This window comes from Dicentrarchus labrax, unplaced genomic scaffold (genome assembly GCF_905237075.1).
Source record: "Dicentrarchus labrax unplaced genomic scaffold, dlabrax2021, whole genome shotgun sequence".
In the NCBI taxonomy this organism is placed as follows: Eukaryota; Metazoa; Chordata; class Actinopteri; family Moronidae; genus Dicentrarchus; species Dicentrarchus labrax.
In genome coordinates, this window is record NW_026136721.1 from 3,718,249 (window position 1) to 3,744,259 (window position 26,011).

General features: G+C 39.4%; 4 protein-coding genes across 4 annotated transcripts; all 4 read right to left on the minus strand.

The window, feature by feature from the left end:
• Positions 1–4,358: 4,358 nt before the first annotated feature.
• Positions 4,359–10,874, minus strand: rab1aa (RAB1A, member RAS oncogene family a). The gene is made up of 6 exons (XM_051386463.1): positions 10,694–10,874; positions 8,661–8,733; positions 8,435–8,530; positions 8,226–8,321; positions 7,112–7,243; positions 4,359–5,833 (listed from the first exon to the last, which is right to left on the minus strand). The coding sequence occupies exons 1-6, from the start codon at positions 10,705–10,707 to the stop codon at positions 5,636–5,638; spliced, it is 609 nt and encodes a 202-aa protein (XP_051242423.1). The 5' UTR covers positions 10,708–10,874; the 3' UTR covers positions 4,359–5,635.
• A 1,854-nt stretch (positions 10,875–12,728) lies between these two features.
• LOC127355477 (E3 ubiquitin-protein ligase TRIM39-like) lies at positions 12,729–15,826 on the minus strand. Its single transcript, XM_051386411.1, has 2 exons — positions 15,680–15,826; positions 12,729–14,922 (listed from the first exon to the last, which is right to left on the minus strand). Exon 2 carries the CDS (start codon positions 14,918–14,920, stop codon positions 13,277–13,279), a length of 1,644 nt encoding a protein of 547 aa, XP_051242371.1. The 5' UTR covers positions 14,921–14,922; positions 15,680–15,826; the 3' UTR covers positions 12,729–13,276.
• Positions 15,827–16,486: 660 nt separating this feature from the next.
• Positions 16,487–19,654, minus strand: LOC127355480 (E3 ubiquitin-protein ligase TRIM21-like). Its single transcript, XM_051386413.1, has 2 exons — positions 19,493–19,654; positions 16,487–19,072 (listed from the first exon to the last, which is right to left on the minus strand). Exon 2 carries the CDS (start codon positions 19,068–19,070, stop codon positions 17,442–17,444), a length of 1,629 nt encoding a protein of 542 aa, XP_051242373.1. The 5' UTR covers positions 19,071–19,072; positions 19,493–19,654; the 3' UTR covers positions 16,487–17,441.
• An 882-nt stretch (positions 19,655–20,536) lies between these two features.
• LOC127355479 (E3 ubiquitin-protein ligase TRIM21-like) lies at positions 20,537–24,195 on the minus strand. Its single transcript, XM_051386412.1, has 2 exons — positions 24,065–24,195; positions 20,537–22,980 (listed from the first exon to the last, which is right to left on the minus strand). Exon 2 carries the CDS (start codon positions 22,969–22,971, stop codon positions 21,331–21,333), a length of 1,641 nt encoding a protein of 546 aa, XP_051242372.1. The 5' UTR covers positions 22,972–22,980; positions 24,065–24,195; the 3' UTR covers positions 20,537–21,330.
• Positions 24,196–26,011: the final 1,816 nt, after the last annotated feature.

Sequence of the window (26,011 nt, forward strand, 5' to 3'; positions counted from 1 at the left end):
AAAGGCCATTAACTCGTGGACATCCCCCAAACAGCCGACTCCCTCCCCGCAGAGACAGGTCGAACCAGGAGGTAACAGTCAGCCTGTGGTTTCAGAGAGCGGGCGTCCATCCATCTCCCCGTTCACGTGTTTCGTGGCCACCGTAGTTTCTCCTTGGGAAGGGAGGATGATACGTGATCTGCAGCTTAACCTCGAGACGCCACTAAATCCCACAGACTGGACCTTTAAAGCCTTTAAAGACCACTGTGGATAATCGGGTCTCCCGGTAGAAACCTCCTGAACCACGAACACTGAAGGAATCCGAACAATGGTGGTGAAGACAACAACTCCCATGATCCCACGCTGCTTCACGACATCATAAAGCTTCATATTTTGTAATTGCTTAGATGTGAGAGACCCCCTTTAAATGACATATTGTACGTTTAAAGGTTTTGAATGCGGCCTTGTAGTGGAGCACGTTCAGTTTGGCGCGTGCTGCTGGTTTTAATGAGGCCTGCAGTGTGTGTGTGTGTGTGTGTGTGTGTGTGTGTGTGTGTGTATGTGTGTGTGTGTCTGTGTGTGTGTGTGTCTGTGTGTGTGTCTGTGTCTGTGTGTGTGTCTGTGTGTCTGTGTGTGTGTCTGTGTCTGTGTGTGTGTCTGTGTGTGTGTGTGTGTCTGTGTGTGTCTGTCTGTGTGTTTGTGTGTGTGTGTGTGTGTGTCTGTGTGTTGGTGTGTGTGTGTGTGTCTGTCTGTGTGTGTCTGTGTGTGTCTCTGTCTGTGTGTTTGTGTGTGTGGGTGGCTGTGTGTTGGTGTGTGTGTGTGTGTCTGTCTGTGTGTGTCTGTGTGTGTGTGTGTGTGTGTGTGTGTGTGTGTGTGTGTGTGTGTGTCTGTGTGTGTGTCTGTGTGTGTGTGTGTGTGTGTGTGTGTCTGTGTGTGTGTGTGTGTGTGTGTGTGTTTCTGTGACAGCGAGCCTTCAGACAGATCAGCTGGTGAGCAGCAGACTGACTGTGAGACTGAACTTCACAACAACCTCCCTCCTCCTCCTCCTCCTCCTCCTCCTCCTCTTCCTCCTGCAGCAGGAGCAGTAGCGGCGGTGGCGGCGGGGTTGAAAGGCTTTCGGCTTCTGCAGCTGTCACAGACGCCCCGCCACTCATCACCCGGCAACAGGCTACAAACAGACCCCCCCCCCCCACCCCGCCTCATTCCAGCACTGCTCCCTCCCATTCCTTCACACCAAAACATCTCTCTCTCCTCTGTCAGCGGGAGGCTCGCTCGCTCGCTGTGTGTTTTGTTTTGCAGCTGAAAGCAGATTGAAGGGGGGGGGGGGGGTTTCAGCCTCAGTGTAGGCGGGGTGGGGGGGTTGGGGGCTGACCTCAGACTCCCTGCTTCTTTTTTTTACGATGCTTGCTTAATATAATCAGAGTGTGCTGGTAAATGAGGGAGGAGGGGCGCGCACAGAAAAGCCTCTTTATGAACACAAACTCGACGCTTTTTGGCAGTTTTTACCAGACCTGCAGTCCGGAGTTAAAGACGCCCTCCTGACATTATTAACACATATATATACAAATAGTCTGTGTGCCTGCAAACATTAAAATCCTTAAAAATCCATCTACTCGTCCTCCCTCGTTAGAAAATACTTTTAAATGCTTCAACTCAGACTGTGGTGTGTTTTTTTACACTATGACAGTTTTACTAAAATTAGATCTTTAATCATTTACAATATATCTCCCTGCTTACATGAATCCTAATCCCTGTATACGTATTGTAGCACCAGATTCTTGTCAATACACGGCTGTAGAATGTAAAAGTATTTAAGTATTTACGAGCAAACATGAACTCCCAGTTTGGAGGATTTAGTGGCGTTTAGAGAGGAAGTGTGTAGGAGAAACTAACGTGGCTGTGAAACGCACAGAAAAACACCAACAGTCTCATTTAGAGTCAGTGTTTGTTTTGTTGCCGTAGGAACATGGCAGACTCCGCCAGAAGAGGACCCGCTCCCTCTGTAGATAAAAACGTCTCATCATAAGCTGATGCTACAGCACTGCTGTGTATGCAGGAAGCCAACAGCGCCATCTGCTGGTGGGCAGCTGTAACTTCATGTCCCACCATCAGGACAGTTCAGTGGCGTTTTAATGTTTATATAATGTGTATAACAGATATCTGCTGGACTGGACTTACAAGTAACTAAGTACTGTACTTATTGAAATGTTTATAAATCAAAATTGTCCTTAAGAGCTACAGTTACTTTTTACACAACAACACAACACATATAATTTGATGAAATTGTTACAGATTAAACTACAAATTAAGTGTATGTATATATATATGTGTGTGTGTGTGTAAAATTAGATCCACCTTAACCAACAACAGCATTAAAGTACTGCTCAGATATTAATGCATCAATAATAATATTGATCCAATATTATAACAGTGTAACACTGACAGTAGCCACTCTACATTATGAGTACTTTCACTTGTGATACTTTAAGAAGTTTTAAGGATAGAAGGTAATTAGTATATATATATACACACTAAAATATACAGTAAATGTGATAAATCAAATTAAAGCATCTTTTGTATAATTTCTTGCACTTTTTCTTTACCTTTTTAAATCTTCTCTACCATTTCCTTTATCTGTTGTTTTAAATATACATTTAAATGTACTGATTTATGGACTCTGTAATAATAAGGTTACCTGTATGATTGTGTTGGATTCTCTCCAGCTGAATGTTACCGTAGAAATTAGAAATGTGTTAACAGACTTCAACTCTGGCGTGTTGTTTGAGATATTGTGTCACATAAATAAAACTGACTTTAAGAGGATGTGGAGCTCCTTTATTATTATTATAATAAACAGTTTACATGTATAGAAACTGAGAACATGTACTAACATAAAAACCAGACTTTCTGCCTTTGAGGATGTCTTGTTTTTCTCTGGTATTGTTCGATTGGACCTTTGCTGTTTAAATAGTATCTGAAAATGTGAGAGTCCAGAATGACGCCTCTTTTAACTTTGATATTTTCTTTTTTTTATTAGAAATGATCCTAAAAACTTTGTAATTTCAATATTATATTGTTTTTTAGGATGACTTTGTCACTACAGATGGAAATAGCGTTTATAGAATTATCAGTGTGCAGCACAAATAAACACATTTGTTCAAAATTGTATTTTCAGTCTTTATATCTTCTTGTGAAACACTTTCATGGAGCCGACTAGTTTTGAACCGTTTGGACCAAAAATAAAACTGGTTCTGACCCTAAAACGTTTAAAAAAAAAAAACCCCAACAAAGTCATATTCTACAGGTTGTTGTGTATTGTGTAACCCTCTGTTGATGATGCACAGGCCGGTTCTCTAGATCAATGGTTCCCAACCTGGACGTCACAGGGCGTCGCGAGGCCTTCTTGATTTGAAGGCGTGCTAGAAAACGTAAAACATATACACAGTAGGACGACATCGCAGCATCTGGTTCACTTCTGCCACAAAAAGTAAGTATAAATTAAAACAATGGCCAAGCGTCAGGGACAATAAAATACTGAATTTGTCATTAAAAAGAAGCCAGTTAAGTCCGTATCATTGTTTAAAATAAAAAACTACATAAGACAGACATAGAATGGTATCAAAAGTTCCCTAAACAGGAAACAATCTGCTCAGAATTCATCCAAATCTCTGGTTTTACATAAACTTCCTGCAGTTACTGAGTTCACTGTTTGGGTTTATTGTACAGTTTTAATATGAAATATGTCACTGAGTCAGTTTAATAAATGATAATACATGAATCCTTACTGGGAACCAGTGATATAGATATAGTACCAAGGCCTTTGAACGGAACCGGCTTCTTTACTGGAAGCAGAGTTTCTGCAGGATTCAACAGGTTAAAGACGATTTAAGAGCTTTTTTATGTCCATACTGACAAAAAAGTACAAAGGACATGAAGGAAAATATATTGATTCTATGTTGGTTTCATTTTGTAGTTGTTACAGAATCAATACGACTTTTTCCTAGTAAATTCATTAATCCAATCCATTAAGACCTCTTAAATTCATATTTAAGACTTTTTAAAGATCCAGCAAACCACAGAACACGTTATATATTATGTTCACGACTCTACTTATATTGTGAAATGTGACTTTTAACTTCAGGGTGAGTTAATAGTAGCACATTCTTGTTGGTGAACGGGTGAAAACACAAGCTTGCTGTATCAAACAGAAGCCTTCACTTACAGCCGGAGAAATGTAGGCCAAAGATCATCATTCCTCTCAGCTTACCCCGCTGAAGAAAACGGCTGAAACAAGAGGTGGAACTGAGACCGGACAACGAGTGTGAATAAAGTGTGCAGAGGAAAAAGAAATAAATAAAAACAGCATCAGGGACCAGCGGTTATCAAAGATCTCCTTCATTGTTTTAATAGTAGACATTGTGCCACAAAAATGTCATGTCCGCAGCCACAAATCAACGTGCCGAGATTTACTAATTCCAGCTATTTATCATGTCATTCGCTTTCACTTTGCTTCTCTACACAATTTTGCAAATCACTTCTTACATTTATGTATAAATATATACAGTTTATAGATTATTCTCGAGCTGGGATGGGTGATTTCTTTTTTTCTCCTGTTGTCGGTTGTTGTGCTGTTGGTTGAGAAACATTAGCAGAGAAAAATACACACGGCTGACGTCACGTCTCCCAATGTAGCACATGCTTATTGTATCATGGACACCAGCAGAGCACACACACACACAGAGCCGAATATAGATATATACAGGAATGTTAACTGCTATCATACAAAGTGGATTCTTTAAGAAGTCACGACTGCGGCGGGCACACAAGGGGGAAAATATGCCAACAACACGAGAGCACCGAAGGCATAAATGTCACGTAAATCTCCTGCCACAAAGGCACTGGCACGTCGTTTTTTTTTTAGGGGGCGACTCTGTGAAGTTGGAGCAGGTGACAACGGTTTGGGAGCGTTTCCTGGGTGTGGTTTGAGCCGCTTGGTGACGGCGGGCCGATCGCACGCCACGGAGGGAGCGTGTGATCAGGTCTGAACATGCATGATGCTGGTTTAAGCATGTGCTTCATTTGAAGTGCTCACTAATTCGTGTTACGGGAGGAGATTCGGGGCCCGAGTTAAGCTGTTAAAGACAACAGCTGAATAAAGACAACTTTATGTGAGTTGGGGGGGGGTGTCTTTTTTTCAGTTAAAAAAAAAAGTGACAAACTCGAAGGAAGGGTGGGGCAAACATAATAATAAAACAAAAAGAAGAAGAAGAGCTGTATATGTGTTCTCTTTCATTGGTTAACTTCACACACTGTTAAAAATCGTTTACATTTTGTTTGTTTTTTCCAGTATGAGTGTGTTTTGATAAAGTAAGAAACTGCCCAGTGTGTTCTGTGTGGGGATGGATGGGCTTACCGTCCAATTGCTGACTTTGAAAGGGTGGTGGGAATCTGGTGTTGTAGCTGCACACACAATTACAAACCGGTCCACTCAAAGTCTTCCTGTCTTTCCCTCCCTCCCTCCCTCCCTCTCTCTCTCTTTCTTTCTCTCTCTCTCTCTCTCTCTTTCTCTCTCTGGTTTTCTTTCCCTGTGGAGCATGGTAACATTGAGACTGGTCGTGGGCTCGGGGTGGATTCAGGTCGTGGCTGTTTTCGGGTCTCAGCAGCAGCCTCCGGACGAGGTGTTGACGGGCTTGCTCTGGATCTTGACGTTGGACTTCTCCGAGGCGCCGGCCGTGGCCCCGGGGCCCATCCTCTTCTTGATCTCGGCCGCCATGGTCATGAAGGCTTGCTCCACGTTGGTGGCGCTCTTGGCGCTGGTCTCCAGGAAGGGGATCCCCAAGTTGTCGGCAAATTCCTGGAGAACGAAATGGGAGCAACAAGGAGGAGTTGAATAAAATAAATTCCAGGAGAGCAAATGGAAACTATCTGCTGAGGAAGACTGGAAGCTCCAGAACTGCTGCGTAATGGAGCTACTGGTTTTAAAAAGGTCTGTCTGATGCACACTGGAAGAGTTTTTAAATCTTAACTTAAAACGTGGCAGACCTCAAACATAACAACAGATTTATATTTTATCTGTAAAAACGCAGATTACAAAATGCTGATTCAGCAGACGCTGGAGTGTTGATTCAAGTTCAAACATTATTCATGATTTGAAAGCAGGGAGACTCTGATTTAGTCGGTAATGTTAAGTTTATGTCACACTAGACTCTATTCAGACCCGCTCCACGACGGTCAGGAGGGGCGAATCTGATCCCAAATCTGCCCAATAATCCTGTAGAGTCGGAGTCAGCGAGTTAAATGACCCACAAATATCTTCTGTGTCTACTGGCTTGCATTTTCCAGAGCTTTCAACTGAATCTCAGAGTCTTCTTTAGTGGATGCACACAGAGAGCAAACAGAGACTGCTGCTGTGAGAGTAACTGAAAGCTCCAGAAAAAGAAAGTTTGACTTTGAGTTAAAGGTATAGTTTCCAGTCTTAATGCTGAGTCATATTAACTGTACAGACTGCCCTGAACAAATAAAGCTGACTCATCTTTCCTCGAACTAAACCTGCCACAGCCTGGTTGAGGCAGTTAATTATTGTTAACTATCTGGTTTTCATAATGATTGGAAGCTTGATTAACCGCCACCGCCCTAATTATTAGTTATAAATAGAGTTATCTAGGTTGCTGCTTCCTGTGAGCCCAACAGGCCGACTGAATACCTGCTTAGCACCTGGTGTATGTTGTTGGAAATGTTCATTAAAATGGTTCAGTTGGTCATTTTGAGGCGTCACCTTTACCTCATGTTGTTCCTGAGTGTGTCAACCAGTCAGTACTTTCTAAATACAAATACATAACCCAAACACTGTGCTTCAAAGTCCCAACACGACGTGGCTCACGGAGCGATTCTCCACAGTTCACCCGGCCGTCTGACCAGCAGCTGCAGTTAAATGTTTTCCTCGCTGATATCTCGCAACAAAGACTGAGCTCATCACATTTCCAAGGCTGTGACGGTACAGCCTCATTTCATTATCCTGTTAGCGACAGAACTCGACTGTCACACAGCTGCAGGACGAGCACAAACAGACGTGGAGATCACTAAATCAAAACTGTTTGTGTCTCGCACAAGCGTTGCCATGACGTCCACTCACCTTAGCCGTGGTGTAATCCACGACCTTCTTCGTTGTGAGGTCACACTTGTTGCCTACTAGCAGCTTGTTGACGTTCTCGCTGGCGTAGCGGTCGATCTCCTGTAGCCACTGTTTGACGTTATTGAAGGACTCCTGAGGGAAGGGAAGCACAAACAGGACGCACGTTAAAGAGCTGTAAACTGTATTAAATGTCTGTGCTGCTGTTCATATTCACATTATTACCAATTATTAGAATCTACTGAAGGGTTCAGTTACACTTTCATACTGACGATGTCTCACATAATATTCCAGTTTTTGGCCTTATTCTGAAAATATACGAAGCGGTTAATCCCGTTTACATGCAGCTGTGCATACTGTGATTACTGTTAGTGCCGTACCGTACGTCCTGTCTTTGCGTCAAAGGAGGATTTTGTTTTATTTTATAAGTTTCTGACTCGCTCAACTGTGCGAACACATCCTCCCTCTTTCATTCGTCCAACCACCTTCTTTAAAAGTTCAACGTTGTGATATAAAACTACAAAAACCTGTTGATATCTGAGTCTTTCACAATGTTTAAAAGCAGATATGTTTCTCCTTCCCAACAGAAATGTGGACTTTTCTTTTGTCAGACACTTATTATACGCCTGAAGGGTTAAAAAATGTTTGTTTATGCTGTTTTAACTCACAAATATTGGCAAACTGACAATTCTCCTGATTGTTTTGAGTAAAAAAAAAAACCTTTTCATCCTCGATGAGGGAACAAACCGCATTATTGGTTGGGTTCTGTTCATTATGTTGATTAATGGCCAGTTCATGTGGTATTGTACTGTATATAAGCTTTCATATTTCAGTTCCTGCTTAATGCTCAAAATCCTCATTTCTAACTGTATGTAGCTTCTTATTATTTATTTATGGTGTAATCTTTATGTTTTTATTCAATTAGCTCCGTTTTCATCCTTTATCTGCTCTATTTCTTCTGCTGCTGTTACACTTCATTTTCCATGAATAAAGTGTTGTTTAATCTTATCTTAAATCCTCATTAGGATTGACTGTGTGACTGGATGATGACTGGGAGTTGTAGTTCTCTTAAGGGAGCTCTGAGTGAAGCAAACATGAAGACAAACGTAGCACTGACCTGATCTGTCACATCATAAACTACTATAATGCCGTGAGCTCCTCTGTAGTAACTGGACGTGATGGTACGGAACCGTTCCTGACCGGCCGTGTCCCACTGGGGGGGGGAGAGAGAGGGGGGGAGAAAGCAGAGTGAGTCAGTGTTTCGTCCGACCGACACAAACATGATCCAAAGTTTATCACCGCCCTACGACACTACGGTCTCCTCACAATCTGAAGCTTTATGGTCTTTCCGTCCAGCTCGATGGTCCTGATCTTGAAGTCCACGCCGATGGTGCTAATGTAGCTCTCTGTGTACGTGTCATCCTGGGATAAAACACACACACACACACACACACACACACACACACACACACACACACACACACACGGTGGGTCTGGGTGGTAGATATACCTGATACCTGACAGTGAGAAGGCAGAAGAACAGAAAACTTACTGCAAACCGGAGAAGGAGACAAGACTTTCCGACACCAGAATCACCGATCAGGAGCAGTTTGAATAAATAGTCACTGTGGGGAAAAGAGGAGGGAAACATTATTAACACAAAACTATTATTAAAACCTTTAAAATAATCACATAACACTAACTAGTTAGACTCATGTATGTTTTTAATCCTGTTTACTTTGCTCAGATGTTTTCTTTAATGACATTTGAGTTGTTTGAAGTTATTTAATTCAATATAATAAAGCAAAGTTAATTCTAAGAAGAACCATTGCTATGCTCCATCCATGCTATATCATCATGGTGGCGCGATTTAATGCCTCAGTTAATAGAGTTAACCACAAATAACATTTAGTTTTAATTATGGATGAATCCATCAGTTAAGAAAATGGAGAGAGAGCAAACATATTATAATAAAAAATAAAGAATCCATTAAATACTTTTAGTTACAACATACTATATAATAGTGTTAATATTTAGTCCCTAACAGAAGATTAACATTAACAGTTTGATAACATGATTAATAATTTAGGTTTTGTTTTAGCAAAAAATGTGAGGATTTATATTCGGACCGACTCAAGAGGGAAACATTTCACTTGAGCAGCAATAAAAATAGATTTCGCGGCGACAGAAATATGCGAACGTACTCAGAAGGCCGTTAAATGTTAGATAATTGAACATTTATGCTACATTAACAACCAATTCTAGAAAATAAAGATAAAGTAAACAACTGAACATCAGTACTGTATGACATTAATGCCACTATTGATACGTCAGTGACAGAATACCACTGAAAAGGCTCTATTTTATAATATCTTCAGGTATCAGAGCGGCACAATTAATGCCGATATTATCACAATGTGTGTTTAAATGTGTGATAAACAGCTTTATTATCACCTTTTTCTGCTTATTTGACCTTATACGTTGTTATTTATAAAGCGATACTCGGCTCCGGTAGTTACCAGCTACCTTACAGATAACATTAGACTGCATTTACTTATTCTGGATCTTATGAATCTCATTATAATCAACAGTTATATATCCACTGGTACATTAAAGTGCCTCATAAGGAGCACTGGTTTACAGTTAATTGTGTAACAGAACAATGGACAAGAAAACTGAATTTGACCCTAAAAAAGAAGCTGATTGATTATTTAAATTATTTTAAAAAGACGTAATACAGATAAATGTATAAAGGGAATAATCTCTGGTGTTCCTGAGCTCACAGTTTTTAATATAATATGACAGATTAAAGGATGTGGTGGTGACGGAGGGAGGATGCGGTTGTGTTTGAGTAGTTTCTGTTTCTCTTCTTCTCCTGTAACATCGATTATTGATCTCACTGAGACTTCCTGGTGAAACAAAGATTAAAATAAAATAAAATAAAATAAATAAAATACAACCACAGTTACTATCACGTTATGACGGACATATTCCCCCAACCTCCTGATACTCTGAAGAGCCCACACCACTAACCCCCTCAGTCAGATCAATCAATATATCGATCCATATATAAACACATTGACTGCACTGACATTGTAGTGACTTCCTGTGGCTCCAGCTCACTCACACACACACACATTGTAATAAACTTTATGTTTTATTGCGTCTTAAACTGGAAAACTGTCCAAAATGTGTCAACAACAACAACAACAACAACAACCCTCCAGTGGCGGCTAACGTTACGTAGCTCTCCGGTTAGCACACGAGCTAGTTAGCACGCTCCCGTTTAAGTTGCTCTAAGTGCGCGGGAGATGACATCACGGGCGACGCGCTGATAACGGATCGATTAAATCGGTGTTATATTGACCGGGAAACGTTGTCGAAGACGAGCTCAGCGACACACATCGGCGCTGTCATTCGATAGTGCGCGCAGCCAGCCGCAGCTAGGCTAACGTTAGCAGCTAGGCTAACGTTAGCAGGCGGAGACAAAGCAGCTGACACACAGGCTACCGGTCGGCTAACGGTAGCTTAGCTTCCCCCGGCTAACGCTGACAGCTGCCGTTAAATCGCTTTTAAAACACTTACTATTCGGGATTCATCGTCGACTACAGGTTGTAAAGGGTCGTTACAGTGAATGCAGATGGAGATCGTCGCCGGGGAACCGTAATGTCGGACTGCTAGTGGAGGAGAGACACCGTTTCTTTTTTTTTTTTTGTCAAGAACTGGTTAAACTGGTTGTCGCAGCTAGAACAGCATAATCGAATCAAATATGGCTGTCAGCAATACCTACCCGGAAATACCACAGCACAGGAATCATGGGTAGTGTAGTCTTCTGGTAATGGGCGTTTACAAAGCACGGAGGTATTCAAACTGTATGATTTCTATTGTGGATGTCTATGTATATATATATATTCTATTATTATATTCTATTATATTATATAATATTCTATTATTTTATTCTATTATATAATATTCTATTATTTTATTCTATTATATAATATTATATTATTTGATTCTATTATATAATAGTATATTATATTATTTTATTCTACTATATAATAGTACATTATATTATTTTATTCTATTATATAATATTATATTATTCTATTCTATTATATAATATTATATTATATTATTTTATTATATTATATAATAGTATATTATATTATTATATTATATAATAGTATAGTATATTATATTATATTATTTGATTATATAATATTATATTATTTTATTATATCATATAATAGTATATTATATTATTTTATCATATTATATTATATTATATTAAATAAATTATTATATTATATTATTATATTATATTATATTATATTATTATATTATATTGTATTAAATATATTATAATATAATATAATAATACATATATTATTTTATTAATTTAACTATCTTTTTCTATTTGTGAAGCATGAATGACCCGTAAACTTTCATTTTGTCATATATAATGAGGGAAATTGGTAACAGTTATTATTATCATTAGCAGAGAGTGCTGATATTTTTAAAAGTAAGTTCAAGAATGACCTTTTTTTGTCTGGCTTTTAATATTTTTTATATACTTCTATAAATTATTATTATTATTATTATTATTATTATTAATAATAATAATAATCTATTTATAGACTTTATTTGTTATTTTATTTTTATTTGTTTTATTACTTACTATTTATTTATATATTTGGTATATCTTTTTCTTATTCTTAGTTTTCATCTTTTTCTGTTTCTGCCTCCAGTGCAAATTAATGAGACAGCGTTTTTTTCTCAGTGTTTTTATTGATTACAAAGAGATTTATTACTTTGTGTGTGTGTGTGTGTGGGGGGGGTTAATGTGTGAAGCACTTTGTGTTACAGTTTGCTTGTATGAAAAGTGTTATAGCAATAAGTCTGATTGATTGATTAACTGATTATAAGAAAAATAAATAACAGTAATAATAAAATATGTGCATTAAATTACAATACAACATTTATAGAAATTATTAATTATTAAATAAGATGTATTCACGTTATAAATGCACATAATGATATGCATGAGTAATGATAAATGTCCACGGTTCCTTGATAATACCAGTAAAAGTATGTATGATATAACTATTATTATGACTCATGTATGTGAAGTTAAATCAGGATTTTACTGTTGTAGCTGGTTGTGCTTATGTTGAACTATTGATTAACAAATGATTATTTTCCTTACGAATTAATCTGCTGGTTATTTTCTCCATAAATTTATTAATTGTTTCATTTGTAAAAATGTCGTCACAATCACCCAGACCTCAAAATGGCACCTTTACAACACTTGTGTTGTCCAACCAGCAGTCCTAGAAGAGAAGTTCATGTTACTGCAGCAAGAGACAGGTAGAAAAAAAGAGGTTAAAAATCTAAATAGAGATATTTAAATGGAAAAAAGATGATGATAAAAGAGCAAAGTAGTGTCTTAGAATTTATAAAAACAAGCCCAGTACATGATTATTTTGGGTGTTATGGTGAGAAACAGGTAGCTACACAATGCAAAATATAAATAATGAATGCAATATATTTTAAAAAGTTATTAGTGGTGCGAATTTACATAAACACAAATAATGTAAGTGCACACAAAACAATTCACATCCAAGATTTTTCCATATGAATTTATTTCTTCATAAAGATATAAAAAAAATACGATTACTGATGCAAAATCACTGATTCTATAAAGTTCTATATGAATACATACCTCAATAGAAATAATGGAGTCTTGTTTCTGTGGACATTTATTACATGATGTTTTGGAACTCTTGGAAACTTATATTGAATGACATATTTGCAAACATAAGATAAAATCTGTGCAATCACATAAAATGGCTTTATTCTTAATGTCCATCCTTGATACATATTTCAACTCATCAGACACATTAGTGGGTTCAACTCACCAACCAAATCATTCTCAATTCATTAAAAGAGAAAATACAGCGATCATTACCAATGAATATTTTCTGTCTTAAAGGTCCAATGTGTAAAATATAGGGGGGCTCTTTTTACAGAATACAGCAGAAACAGAATATAACATTTCACTATGAGACATTTTTATCTACAGAGGGAACAGGTCCTCTTTCTACAGTTCACCACCAGATGCCACACACTGCTCCTTTAACACTGACCATGCAAAGTCAAGTAATTGGTCTAAGTGTTTCTTTTGATAGGAGTGATGATCAGAGGGGCGGAGTTTTTACCGCCATCATTAGGGCAAGGACCAAAGTACAGATAAAGTTTCTCTGTGAAGGAGCAGCCAGTAAAGCAATGCATAAGAGCTGCTGTATGTACATCATAAAAGGAGACCAGTCCCTCCTCGTAATCCACAAACACCCCCACCTTCTGAGGCCTCCACTTCAGACGGAGATAGACATCGGGATCAGCAAAAGCTTTGTACTCATTTCTGTTTCTCAAACATATAGTCCAGTAACCCTCCTGAGGCCGCGGGGGGGTGTTCTCTTTCCTGTTTATAGACTCACTGATCACTCCTAAAGTCCATTTAGTCTTTCCTTCGACTTGAACCTCGCAGTAAAATCTGCCTGAAGAGAAACTCTGCTTTCCTAAAACACACAGAGAATTAGAAAATCTCTCTGGGTTGTCTGGGAGATTCTTCTTTACATCACAATGACTGACTTGTTTCCTATCATCAGACAGGTTGAGTTCAGGATGTGCTGTATTAGGATCAAGAGTGACGTTTATGGCATATCGCTGGACCCTGATCAGATTAGAAACACGGAGCTCAGTAAACTCTTTATTGAGTTTCTCCTCCAACTGAGACGCAGCTCTCACCACAGTCCCTTCGTATGACAGTGGGTGGACGTTGAGCTCTGTCCAGTCTTTGGTGGGGGGAGCTGCTATCAGGGATGGGGCGCATTGGAGGAGCTGAAGGTGGTCTTCAGAGAGTGAGAGCTGCACCACCTCAGCTCCTCTCTTCTTCAGCTCAGAGATTTCTTGTTCTACCTCTTTGACGAGGTCTTCAGTCTGTTTCTGTGTCGTTCTCTGCTTCTCTTCAATTGTGTCAATGAGCTCATTCAGGCCTCTTTCAACAGACTGCATCAGAGTTGTGAATACCCGAACACCTTCTGCTATCTCTCTCTCTGCATTTTCATTGCTGAAGCTGAATGATCGTTTGAGCTCCTGAATCTTCAGTTGTCTCTTCTGGATCATCTGCTGAATTTCAGCCTCTGTCTTCCCCAGCTCTGCTTTCTTTTCTTCATATTCTTCTCTCAGAGGAACAAACTCATGTGTCTTGTGATCTAAAACAGGGCAGAGCATGCAGACACATGTCTGGTCGGTCTTACAGAACAGCTCCAGAGGTTTATCGTGCTTCATACACATCCTGCCTTCCAGGTTCTCCACAGGGTCGATCAGCTGATGTCTTTTCAGGCCTGACACAGTCAGATGAGGCTCCAGGTGAGTCTCACAGTAGGAGGTCAGACAATCCAGGCAGGACTTCAGGGCCTTCAGTTTGGTTCCAGTGCAGACGTCACAGGGAACTTCTCCTGGTTCGGACACTTGTTGCTCTGAGCTGCTGCTGCTGGCTTTCTGTTCAGCTTCCTCTCTGAACTGAGCAACCATCTCAGAGATAAAAGTGTTGATGTGCAGTTCTGGTTTTGTGGTAAAAACCTTTTTACACATGGGACACTTCCACAGGACATTCACATTCCAGTGTTCAGTGATGCAGGTTTTACAGAAGTTGTGTCCACATGATGTGGTGACTGGATCAGTGAACACATCCAGACAGATGGAGCACAGGAACTGATCTTCAGATAGCAGACAGTTGGCTGCAGCCATATCTACATATTGGGAACAAAAGTGAAAGTGTGAAATCAGTTCACATATAACTTGGTGTTTTTTGTTGAAGAAACATTTGAGGAACACTAAGGACGTACGGTAGCTGTGAGCATTACCTGACTTTGCAGGAGAAGCAGTGAAGGGAAAACAAACAACCACCTGCAAAAACGAGCTTACTCAAATCGAATATTTAAGAAGAAAACAAAGAATGAGCAACGCTAACAACTGAAGGAGGTTGGACTAAGTTCCTGTTTTGAAATTACAACCAGGGATACTGGAAGTCAGTCACAGATGGGGAAGCTGAGAGAAATTCAGTCTATAATGACATCGTACTAAATACTTAATGCATGACATTCAAGGTTTGTGCATTAATTTGAATGACCAGGACAATTTAAAGCTTATTTAATAGTTAACATAATTTCACTGTTTAACAAAATTGTTTAACATTTTAACAGATAAAACAGATGAAAAATAAAAAACACGTTCCTGCCATAAATGCCAGTTCAGCATTTTTATGAACTTATGGTTTTCCTCAGCAGCCCTATTTCCAGCAACAGCAGGAGGCATCTGTAACTCAAACAAGATGACACGCCCACTGCTATCGCCGTTCATGAGAAGTTCCTGTCACAGTACAACTGAATTTTGTTGTTTCCTGCTTGTTGGAAAAGTTTCTCTCCGTTGCTTGAAAGAGGATACGTACCAACATTAAAAAGTGAAAGACTGCAACACTGAATGGTGAACATTATCAGATGTACTCACCAGTGTTTGTCAGAGACACTGCTATGCTGTGGAGAAAGGCCTGATGAACGCTTGAATTTTAACTTATGGAGAGAGAGAGAGAGACTTGTCTCGACTTCAGCTCTACAGTCACTCTGACTAACTTTCAGTTTCATCAGAGAAATGTTGCAGGCGGGACTTTCCTCTCAGGCTGCTTATCCCGGCTCCTTAGGAGGGTCCACCCCCCTATTCACACACCATTGGCTCTAACCTCAACCCAAACAACAGCAGATATTTGATTGGTATAACTGGGCTGTATATGTTTAGAGAGATGCCTGCCTGTTTCAGGATAAACAAAGGCAGGTTTTTTGCCTCCTTCAGATTTGGACAATGTACATCCCCATATATAGTGTTTCGTTTGTCCATTTGGAAACATCACACTGGTTATTGTGGATCAAAACAGCTTTTACCAAATTGTTTTAATAATTACATTGTGGTGAGAATATATAATAACTGCCAGAAACAACATTTTTTGAAACACAATGTAATGCTGTAAGGAGATTCCTCGGTGTACAAAGTGCAGGACTGTCAACGTCCAGGGTTCATGTCCAGACTTTTGGTGGAAAACACATGAAATATATTGTCAGAGAACATTTTACTGATACGTTCAGTATCAACATTTTTGCGACTTGCCAGGCAATGCAGTAATTACAGTACCAATAAGGTTCAGCTCATCCAAAATAATTGTTTTATCTTGGTATTCATTAGTGAGTTTAGACTTCACTTTATACTTAAAATGTTTAATCCAGCAGGTGACAGTATATTTAAAAAACAGTCATGATAACTCAATGATGAGATACAGATTTTATTTGGTTATAGATATTATTACAGGTAAACTGAAAATGAATACAATCTCAGTTGTAGCTTTTCTTATTCCTGTGTATTATAAAAACAAACCCAAACCCAAAGCAGCTTCACCAGTATCACAGAAAATAAAAGTAGGAAAATCAAATCAAATATGAACATACATTATTGATCTGAGATACATAAAGGGAGAAAATTAAAACCAATTTGTACACTTCCTTGCAAAAGTATTTGAGATAAAGACTGAGATTACAGAACATGCTCTGTGAGCACCTTATAGGGCTACCAGGTACCCTCAGGCACCACGTTGGAGACCCCTGATCTTCACAGTATTAAGACTCCTTAATACCTGCCTACCTGCCTGGGCCCTTAATGTAAATTTCTCTCTCTCCCTCTCTTTCCTGTCCATATCTCCAGCTGTAACTGTCTAATAAAGCATAAAATGCAAAAAAAAAAAGGACGCATTTTCTACCCTGTACAACGATATACAGTTTGTTGTTTGTTTTGAGATTTGTCACCACAACATAACATAAGAGAGCTAATAAGTCATATTGATGTCTTCCACCAGATTGCAACTGAGTAACGGGATACATGAAATTTAGTACACTTAAGTTTATGATAACAATACCACACTGGAGCGCACTTTGGACCGAGATGCTCAACCTCAACACTTCTCTTATTCAGCTGGCCCTAAGGATGTTTTTCACGCTGTTTGATGATCCACTGTGTTTGTCTGCAGCATAAAGCCTTTAGGATTATTCTGTCATGAGCCAAAGTGTTGAACAAGTGGACATTTCCTTCCTGCCACATTGTGACACCAGATAAAAACTCATAATAAGAATTCCTCCTCTGGTGACCATTTTTAGTGGTCAGTGTTACAGATCTTTTTTGGTTTTGTCAAATTAAAGTAATCAATTTATGGCGTGAGTCTTACTGCAGTCTAAAAACGATCAGTCCACTCAGTTGCATTCACAGAAGAGAGGACCAGAGGGGCGGAGTTTTTACCACCATTAATCAGACCAGGGTTGAAGTATGGGTAGAGTTTCTCAGTGAAGGAGCAGCCAGTAAAGGAGTAGATAAGAGCTGCATCATCTACATCGTAAAAGGACACCAGACCCTCCTCATAATCCACAAACACGCCCATTTTCTTGGGTTTTGACGTCAAGAAGAGACAGACTGGAGGGTCATTAAGAGCTTTATACTTAATTCTTTTTCTCAACCATATAGTCCAGTAACCATCCTCAGGGCTCAGTGGGATGTTATCCTTCCTGTTGACCGACTCTCTGGCCACTCCCAGATCCCACTCAGTCTTTCCTTTGACTTCAACCTCGTAGTAGAATCGGCCTGAAGAGAAGCTCTGCTGTCCTAAAACACAGGGATTGATAGAAAATCTCTTTGGGTTGTCTGGGAGATTTATCTTCACATCACCAGGATTTACTTGTTTCCCATCAGCAGACAGGATGAGACAGGGATGTGCTGTATCAGGATCAAGAGTCACATCCACTGCATACTGCTGGACCCTCTTTAGCTCGGCTTCAAGCAGCTTCCTCATCTCTGCACATAGTGTCTCCTCCACAGCTCTCACCACAGTCCCTTCATACGACGGTGGATGGATGTTGACCGTTGTCCAGTCTTTGGTGAAGGGAGCAGCTTTCACAGATGAGAAGCTTTGGAGGATATTGAGGTGGTCTTCATAGAGTGAGACTTGCTCCACATCAGTGCTTGTCTTCTGCAGCTCAGAGATTTCCTCTTCCAGCTCTTTGATGAGGTCTTCGGTCTGTTCCTGTGTCGTTCTCTGGTTCTTTTCAATCGTCTCAATGAGCTCATTCAGGCCTCCCTCAACAGACTGCATCAGGGTTGTGAAGACCTGAACACCTTTTGCTTTCTCTCTGTCTGCGTTTTCTGTACTGACACTGAATGACTGTTTGATCTGCTGAATCGTCAGTCGTCTCTCTTGAATCATCTGCTGAATTTCAGCCTCCAGCTCTGCCTTCTTTTCTTCACATTCTTCTGTCAGAGGAACAACATCATGTGTCTTGTGGTCTAAAACAGTGCAGAGCACACAGACATATGTCTGGTCGGACTTACAGAACAGCTCCAGAGGTTTATTGTGCTTCATACACATCCTGCCTTCCAAGTTCTCCACAGGATCAGTCAGCCGATGTCTTTTCAGGCTGGAAGCTTTCAAATGAGGTTCCAGGTGAGTCTCACAGTAGGAGGTCAGACAATCCAGGCAGGACTTCAGGGCCTTCAGTTTGGTTCCAGTGCAGACGTCACAGGGAACTTCTCCTGGTTTAGACACTTGCTGCTCTGAGCTGCTGCTGCTGGCTTCCTCTCTGAACTGAGCAACCATCTCAGAGATAAAAGTGTTGATGTGCAGCTCAGGTCTTGTGTTAAAAAGCTTTTTACACATAGGACACTTCCACGGGACATTGAGATTCCAGTGAATAGTAATGCATCTTTTACAGAAGTTGTGTCCACATGATGTGGTGACTGGATTAGTGAACACATCCAGACAGATGGAGCACAGGAACTGATCCTCAAATAGTCGACAGTTGGCTGCAGCCATATCTACACATTGGGAACACAAGTGAAAGTGTGAAAGGAATTCAACCCTACTCTTGTTTGTCGTTTGATAACTCATTTGAGGAAGATTCTTTTCTCTTACAAGTGGCTACGGTGTTTCAGCTTTGAGCATTAGTTGACTTTGCAAAAATAGATAAACAACCACAAGTTGAAAAAAAATCCACCCCTTAAACATGCTAACTCAAACTGACCACTGAAGAAGAAAACAAAGACTGAGCCAGACTAACGTCTTAGGGAGTTTGTGGTTCTCACTAAATGTTTAACAACTGATTATAGGTAGTTATATGTTGTCCCATACTTAGTAAACTAATAGATTCAGAAAAATATTCTGCATACTGGGAGCATTTTCCTTTCCCCCCACTTTTTAATGAAAATAAACCAAACTATATTATACCATGTACTCACCAGTGTTTGTCACCTCTTGGTTTTGGAGAAAGGCCTGATGAACTCTTTAATTTTCTTTTAGAGAGAAACTAAGAGACTCATCTCGTCTTCAGTTCTACTGTCACTCTGAGAAACTTTCGGTTTACATTGGGGGAATTTTATTTCAGCCTTGTATTTCCTTATTGTGCCTTATATCAGTAAGGACTCACTTGCAGGCAGAGTTTCCTGTCAGACTGCATACTAGTCCTGCCTCTTTTGGTGGTTTGACGCAGTTTCAACCTAACCCAAACCTCAACAACACCAGATAAGATTTTATTGGTGTAGCTTGTTTTTATAAGCTTGTTGTTACATATGTGGAAAGGAAAGGCTGCCTGAGGGTCTAATTTCAGGGACAAACTACTTTTGACACCTCTGTCCACTAATCTCTAACAGACATTGTACATCCTCATGTAGATTGTTTTGGAAAGCTGGAACATCACACTGGTTATTTTGGATCAAATGGTTTTCTGATGGACAGCAAATGAGGAACCTGTTTGGTGTAACAAAAATAGCAACAACTGTTTTTTTTGGCAATTCAGTAACTAGGCTTCAGCACCAGTCACGTTCAATGCAGCCAAAATTTCCCCTTGGTGTTTGTTGGTGAGTTACATTCCTTCATACTTATACATACATTTGTACATACTTACATATCCTGTCTTGACATTATATGGCAGCTTTAGGCAGAAACGGTTTATGTGTTGTAGGTTATATCAGATCCCTGGTTAATAATCACAGGCAGGATTCTTAAAAAATGATGTAAACTAAAACTGAATTCAGCACAGAAGCTGTGTCTTAAAAAAGGTATTATTTTAAAGTTTATAGGTGGAAGATCACATGTTATTTCTTCAACATTTGACTTTATCTTAAAGTTAAAGGAGAATCACACACACACACACACACACACACACACACACACACACACACACACACACACACACTGAGAAAATGGCTAATTTGATCATTTGTATAACAAAAAAAAAATTTCATGTACTTTGATCCTGTAATAAAGCAAACAAAACTATGAGCAACAAAGCAGATTTTTTTAATTATAGATATTAATGGTCAAAGATGAAATTATGTTGAACACAAACTCAGCTTTTTAGTACTTCTTTTACAGTATAGCAGGCTACACAATTAAAAAACAAACCAAAACATACCACCATCAAAGGAAATTTAAAAAAAAAAATAATTTCAAATATCAAACAGAAAACCCAGACCATCCTCCCTGCCATTAACTTTATTTTGTTGCATAGTATTAAGGCCAGCTTAGCTTTCCAGCTAATAATCCAAAGGTATACATTAATATGTTTAGTTAATACAAAAATATAAGGTGAATAATATTTGGTAATATCAGACTAAACATTTTAGCTCAGTCTGCCACTGCCTCCCCTGCAAGCTCTCTGTCCTTAGCCAAATCAGATATTTATAGTCATTCAATTAGAAATTTTAAACAATATTTAACAATAAACAAATCAAATAGTGCAAATATACAGTAAGAAGGATATGTATCTCCATATAAACGCTGTTCCAGTTATATAAAGATGAACCTTAGACCTGGACTCTGTCCAGAACTGTACTATCGTTCTGGTGTGAATAATTTGAGCAGCCATATATAAAGTCACAAATCACTGCATGAAGTTATAATACTCTGATCTTCTAACTCTAAGAATCTTCCTCTTTTGGCTCGGAAAGAGGAAGACTTGCAACACAAGTCACAGGACATTTGAGTGAATTTTGTAAATCTGAGTATGAGATCATCAAACCCATGACTTCTATCTTGTGTAATACTGAAGCTTTTTGTAGAATTTAAACTGATTGGTCTATTTAGTGTGATTGACCCGAGATATATTCAGAGGGGCAGAGTTATTGCCATCATCATTGAGACCAGGACAGAAGTATGGGTAGAGTTTCTCAGTGAAGGAGCAGCCAGTAAAGGAGTAGATAAGAGCTGCAGCATCTACATCATAAAAGGAGACCAGACCCTCCTCATAATCCACAAACACCCCCACCTTCTGAGGCTGAGACTGCAGAGAGAGACTGATATCAGGGTCATCAAGAGCTTTGTACTCGTTTCTGTTCCTCAACCATATAATCCAGTACCCATCCTCAGGGCTCAGTGTGATTAGTCCCTTCCTATCAACCGACTCTCGGGCCACTCCTAAATCCCATTCGGTCTTTTCTTTAACCTCAACCTCGTAGTAAAGTTTTCCTGAAGAGAAACTCTGCTCGCCCAGGACACATAGACTGGTAGAAAATCTCTCTGGGTTGTCTGGAAAATTCTTCTTCACATCACCATGTTTAACTTGTTTCCCATCAGCAGACAGGATGAGTTCAGGATGTGCTGTGTCAGGATCAAGAGTCACGTCCACTGCATACTGTTGGACCCTCTTCAGCTCGGTCTCAAACAGTTTCTTCATCTCTTTACTGAGTATCTCCTCCAGCTGAGCCACAACTCTCACCACAGTCCCCTCATATGACAAGGGATGGACATTGAACTCTGTCCAGTCCTTAGCGGGTGGAGCAGCGTTCGAGTACTGCATGTTTTGGAGAAAATATAGGTGGTCTTCAGAGTGTGAGAGCTGCTCCATCTCAGTACTTCTTTTGGTCAGCTCTGAGATTTCCTGCTCCAACTCTTGAATTAAGTCTTCGGCCCATATCTCTTGTGCTCTTTGCTGGTCCTTTATCATCTCAGTGAGCACTGTCTGACCTCTCTCAACAGACTCCTTCAGAGCAGTAAAGACCTGAACACCTTCTGCTATCTCTCTGTCTGCGTCTTTCTTACTGAGGTCCACTGACTGTTTGATCTCCTGAATCTTCAGTTGTCTCTTCTGGATCATCTGCTGAATTTCAGCCTCTGTCTTCCCCAGCTCTGCCTTCTTTACTTCATATTCTTCTCTCAGAGGAACAAACTCATGTGTCTTATGGTCTGAATAGGTGCAGAGCACACAGACACATGTCTGGTCGGTCTTACAGAACAGCTCCAGAGGTTTATCGTGCTTCGTACACATCCTGTCTTCCAGGTTCTCCACAGGGTCGATCAGCTGATGTCTTTTTAGACCTGACATTGTCAGATGAGGCTCCAGGTGAGTCTCACAGTAGGACACCAGACACACCAGGCAGGACTTCAGGGCCTTCAGTTTGGTTCCAGTGCAGACGTCACAGGGAACTTCAGGTTTATCACATTGTTGCTCTGAGCTGCTGCTGCTGGCTTTCTGTTGAGCTGACTGTCTGAACTGAGCAACCATCTCAGAGATAAAAGTGTTGATGCGCAGCTCAGGTCTTGTGTTGAAAAGCTTTGCACATTTGGGACACTTGCATTCGTCATTAGTATTCCAGTGTTCATTGATGCAGGTTTTACAGAAGTTGTGTCCACATGATGTGGTGACTGGATCAGTGAACACATTCAGACAGATGGAGCACAGGAACCGATGTTTAGATGGCAGGCTGCTCACAGAAGCCATATCTTCACACTGAGAACAAAAGTGAAAAAACAACACTTTAATTGCAGATTTTTTTGTTATTTGTATTGCATTTCTGCTTTATTGTGACAGTGATAACGGAAGAGAGTCAGGAAAGACAGGCGAGAGACAGAGAAGGGATGACAGCAAGGAGCAAATTCATGGTAATTGTTTTAACCACAAAGTTGGGGTAATTTGAAAATGTGGGATGTAAAATGATCATAGGACAACAAGTTCATCGCCTTCTACCTTTACTGCCTTCTAAGGCAGAGTGGTTTTAACCTTTTAACCACTGTCATTACAGAGCAATTAAATTGTAAAAGTGCTGTAAAATTGAGCAATGCTCCACCCAGATAATCCCAGTTCAGACAAAAGATTCACGACGAGATTAAACAGTGTTAATCATTTTAGGTACATTACCCAGTGACCATGAGCCCTTTGATAAGCTTTCTGTTATGATTGTATGTGTTGATACCAGGCCAATATTTACCCATATTGCTGGATTGACTTTTACCTCACAGTCAGAAGTTCTACAGGTCTGAAACCAATATCTGTTATCTATCTGGGTCATCATACTATAGCAATAATAGCTAATGAGGACATCAACAAACAGGAAGAACATGAAGTACAAGTGCCCTGCACCACATTGTGGCTAATCCAAATGATATATGCTAATGTATCACCTATGAATTAGACTGTCCAGGCCATATTGTTTTTTACCATACAATATTTGGTTTCCTTTCCCACATGTCACTGTAACACAAAGATCCTCATGCTTAAATAAGTCCACCCAGTATTCCTGTTTTGTTTTCCTCTAACAACACTTCTCTGCCCCTTACTTATTTAATGTTATGTCTGTTATTAAAAATAGTTATTATTACTCTTCTTTCAGAAAAACATCATTTGATTTCTACCATGAAATAAAAAGGTGGAACTTTCTGAGCAGAGAAAACACATAAACGAGAGCTGAAGTTGTTTTTTTCTGCATCCGGCTATTACTGGATCAAGAAACAACAAAGGCAGGAAGGAGTGAAGGAAAGACTTGCAGCAAAGGGTAAATATCATAACAACAGTAAATATCATCAGCTGTACTCACCAGCAGAGACTCTGTTGTGTTGCTGAGAAAGTCTTAATAAACTATATTTTATCTATAAACAGAAACAGAAACAGAAACACTCTTCTTACTTGTAGCTGTGCTGTGGCTCTGACAAACTTTCAGTTTCATTTAAGGAGTGTTTAAGCTTTTCTCTATTGTTGCCCCGCCTGTTCTGTTGTTGGGGGTTTCTGTCCTTTTTCTGCTTTGCACATAATTATATATATATATAGTTCTCTCTGTCTGCAACATTCATATCATCATTTAAAGTTAAGCTCAGCTTTAATGTAGTCTGGTCAGTTATAAAGTTAACTTACCACTTTGTGTTTTGCAAAACCACATTTTGGTGTCTTTGTCCATGACTCATGAATGAACCTTGTGTCACAAACCTAGAAAGGGGAAGTGAGTTATTTCTCAGTGTTCATCATCATAAAATCCGACAATGTGTGATTTAAATGTAATTTTATAAAATGGTAGATGGACTATCTGCTGTAACTCCCAAAGTGAGTGAGGAAAAACTAATAACTAAATACATTATTCATTATTTCATCCCCTTGACAACTCGTGGATTTTTACATTAATATCTGTGTGCTTATTAATTTTTATCATCAAATTTTCTCAGACACTTAAGAATAAAACTTTATTTTTGTGCAGCACACTGATGTAGCATCAGTAGCATCAGTAGCCCTCCTTATTAACAGGGTTACTGCTGCTCCACCTGTTCTGTTGGTGGAGTTTTCTGTCCTGCTTCTGCTTTGTAAATAATAATAGTATAGTATAGTATTTTTTCTATAACAGCCCATAGAAATACAAAAAGAGAAAAGTTATCTAAATGTTCCTATCAACAACAAGCTTGGTTAAAGTTCAGCTCAGGTTTTATATAGTTTTGTCAGTTTTATTTTTATTAAAACAAAGACGTTTTTTCCTTCCCACTGTCGCCAAGTGCGTGGGTCTAATAATTGTATAAGGTGTGTTTGGTCAATATGAAAAGTGTCCTGCGATAATATCTGTTATAATTTGGTGCTATAGAAATACATTTTCATTTAATTGAACTAGTCCTGATGAACTGTCGACCTGTCCAAGGTGTTCCCCACCTCTCGCTCAGTGTCAGCTGGGATTGACTCCAACCGCCCTGCGACCCTGCAAAGGATAAATGGGGTTAGATAAAGAATGGATGGATGGATGGATGAATTGGACATTTTGGTGTGTTTGGCAATGACAGAACTTTGTGGCAAAAGCACAGATTTCTCAGCACAACATGTTTTAATGATCAAACTCGTGCCACGCCCAACACGCTCGACTCTGCACTCACTTGGGTCCTCAGCAATACAACTGCCAAGTGTGAAGTGGATGGAATGAACGGTTCTTGAGAAAAAGGACAGTCATACATACGGACACTTACTCCTTCCTTTATAGTTAGATGATGCTGCTACGGCGCCACCTAACGGCCAAATTGCACCAAAATCGACACTTTACTTCGTTGAGACCTGAGCAGTTCGCCTGCCAGACAGAGAGTCCTTCTATTAGAGTTTAATTAGATCACAAAAAGGGTCGTCCCACCAACAGATTTCATACTGAATCAACACTTTATTTCATTCTTAAGGGACACCTTTTCTATCATTGACCTAACAGCCCAAAGTAAACGACAAAATATATGTATATATATATATATATATATATATATTATATTCAGTTCATAACAATAACAATACTGAGCTGAAACTGTAAATAACTGCAGGTTGTTTGTGTAAAACAAGCGATTATTTCCTGTGAATATTGATCAGAGATGACTTTCATGACATTTTCTATTTAATTCTCTGTCTGTATTATATTTTTATTTATTTATTAACAATCATACAGACTTAATAGGCTTCCTTTTTGACAAATTCAGTGTTTTCTTCTTCCTGTTCTATTAACTCTTTGGGTGTTATATAACTGTGTAATTTTTTA

Bases quoted from the DNA above. Each gene is read 5' to 3' on its own strand.
- rab1aa (XM_051386463.1), bottom strand. The intron at 8,322-8,434 runs GTGAGGAGACCG...TCCCCCCCCCAG, and splicing joins AGACCATAAAGCTTCAGATT to TGGGACACGGCCGGTCAGGA. The intron at 5,834-7,111 runs GTGAGTGGACGT...TTCGTTCTCCAG, and splicing joins TGGATTACACCACGGCTAAG to GAATTTGCCGACAACTTGGG.
- LOC127355477 (XM_051386411.1), bottom strand. From the start codon at position 14,920: ATGGCTGCAGCCAACTGTCTGCTATCTGAAGATCAGTTCCTGTGCTCC.
- LOC127355480 (XM_051386413.1), bottom strand. From the start codon at position 19,070: ATGGCTGCAGCCAACTGTCGACTATTTGAGGATCAGTTCCTGTGCTCC.
- LOC127355479 (XM_051386412.1), bottom strand. From the start codon at position 22,971: ATGGCTTCTGTGAGCAGCCTGCCATCTAAACATCGGTTCCTGTGCTCC.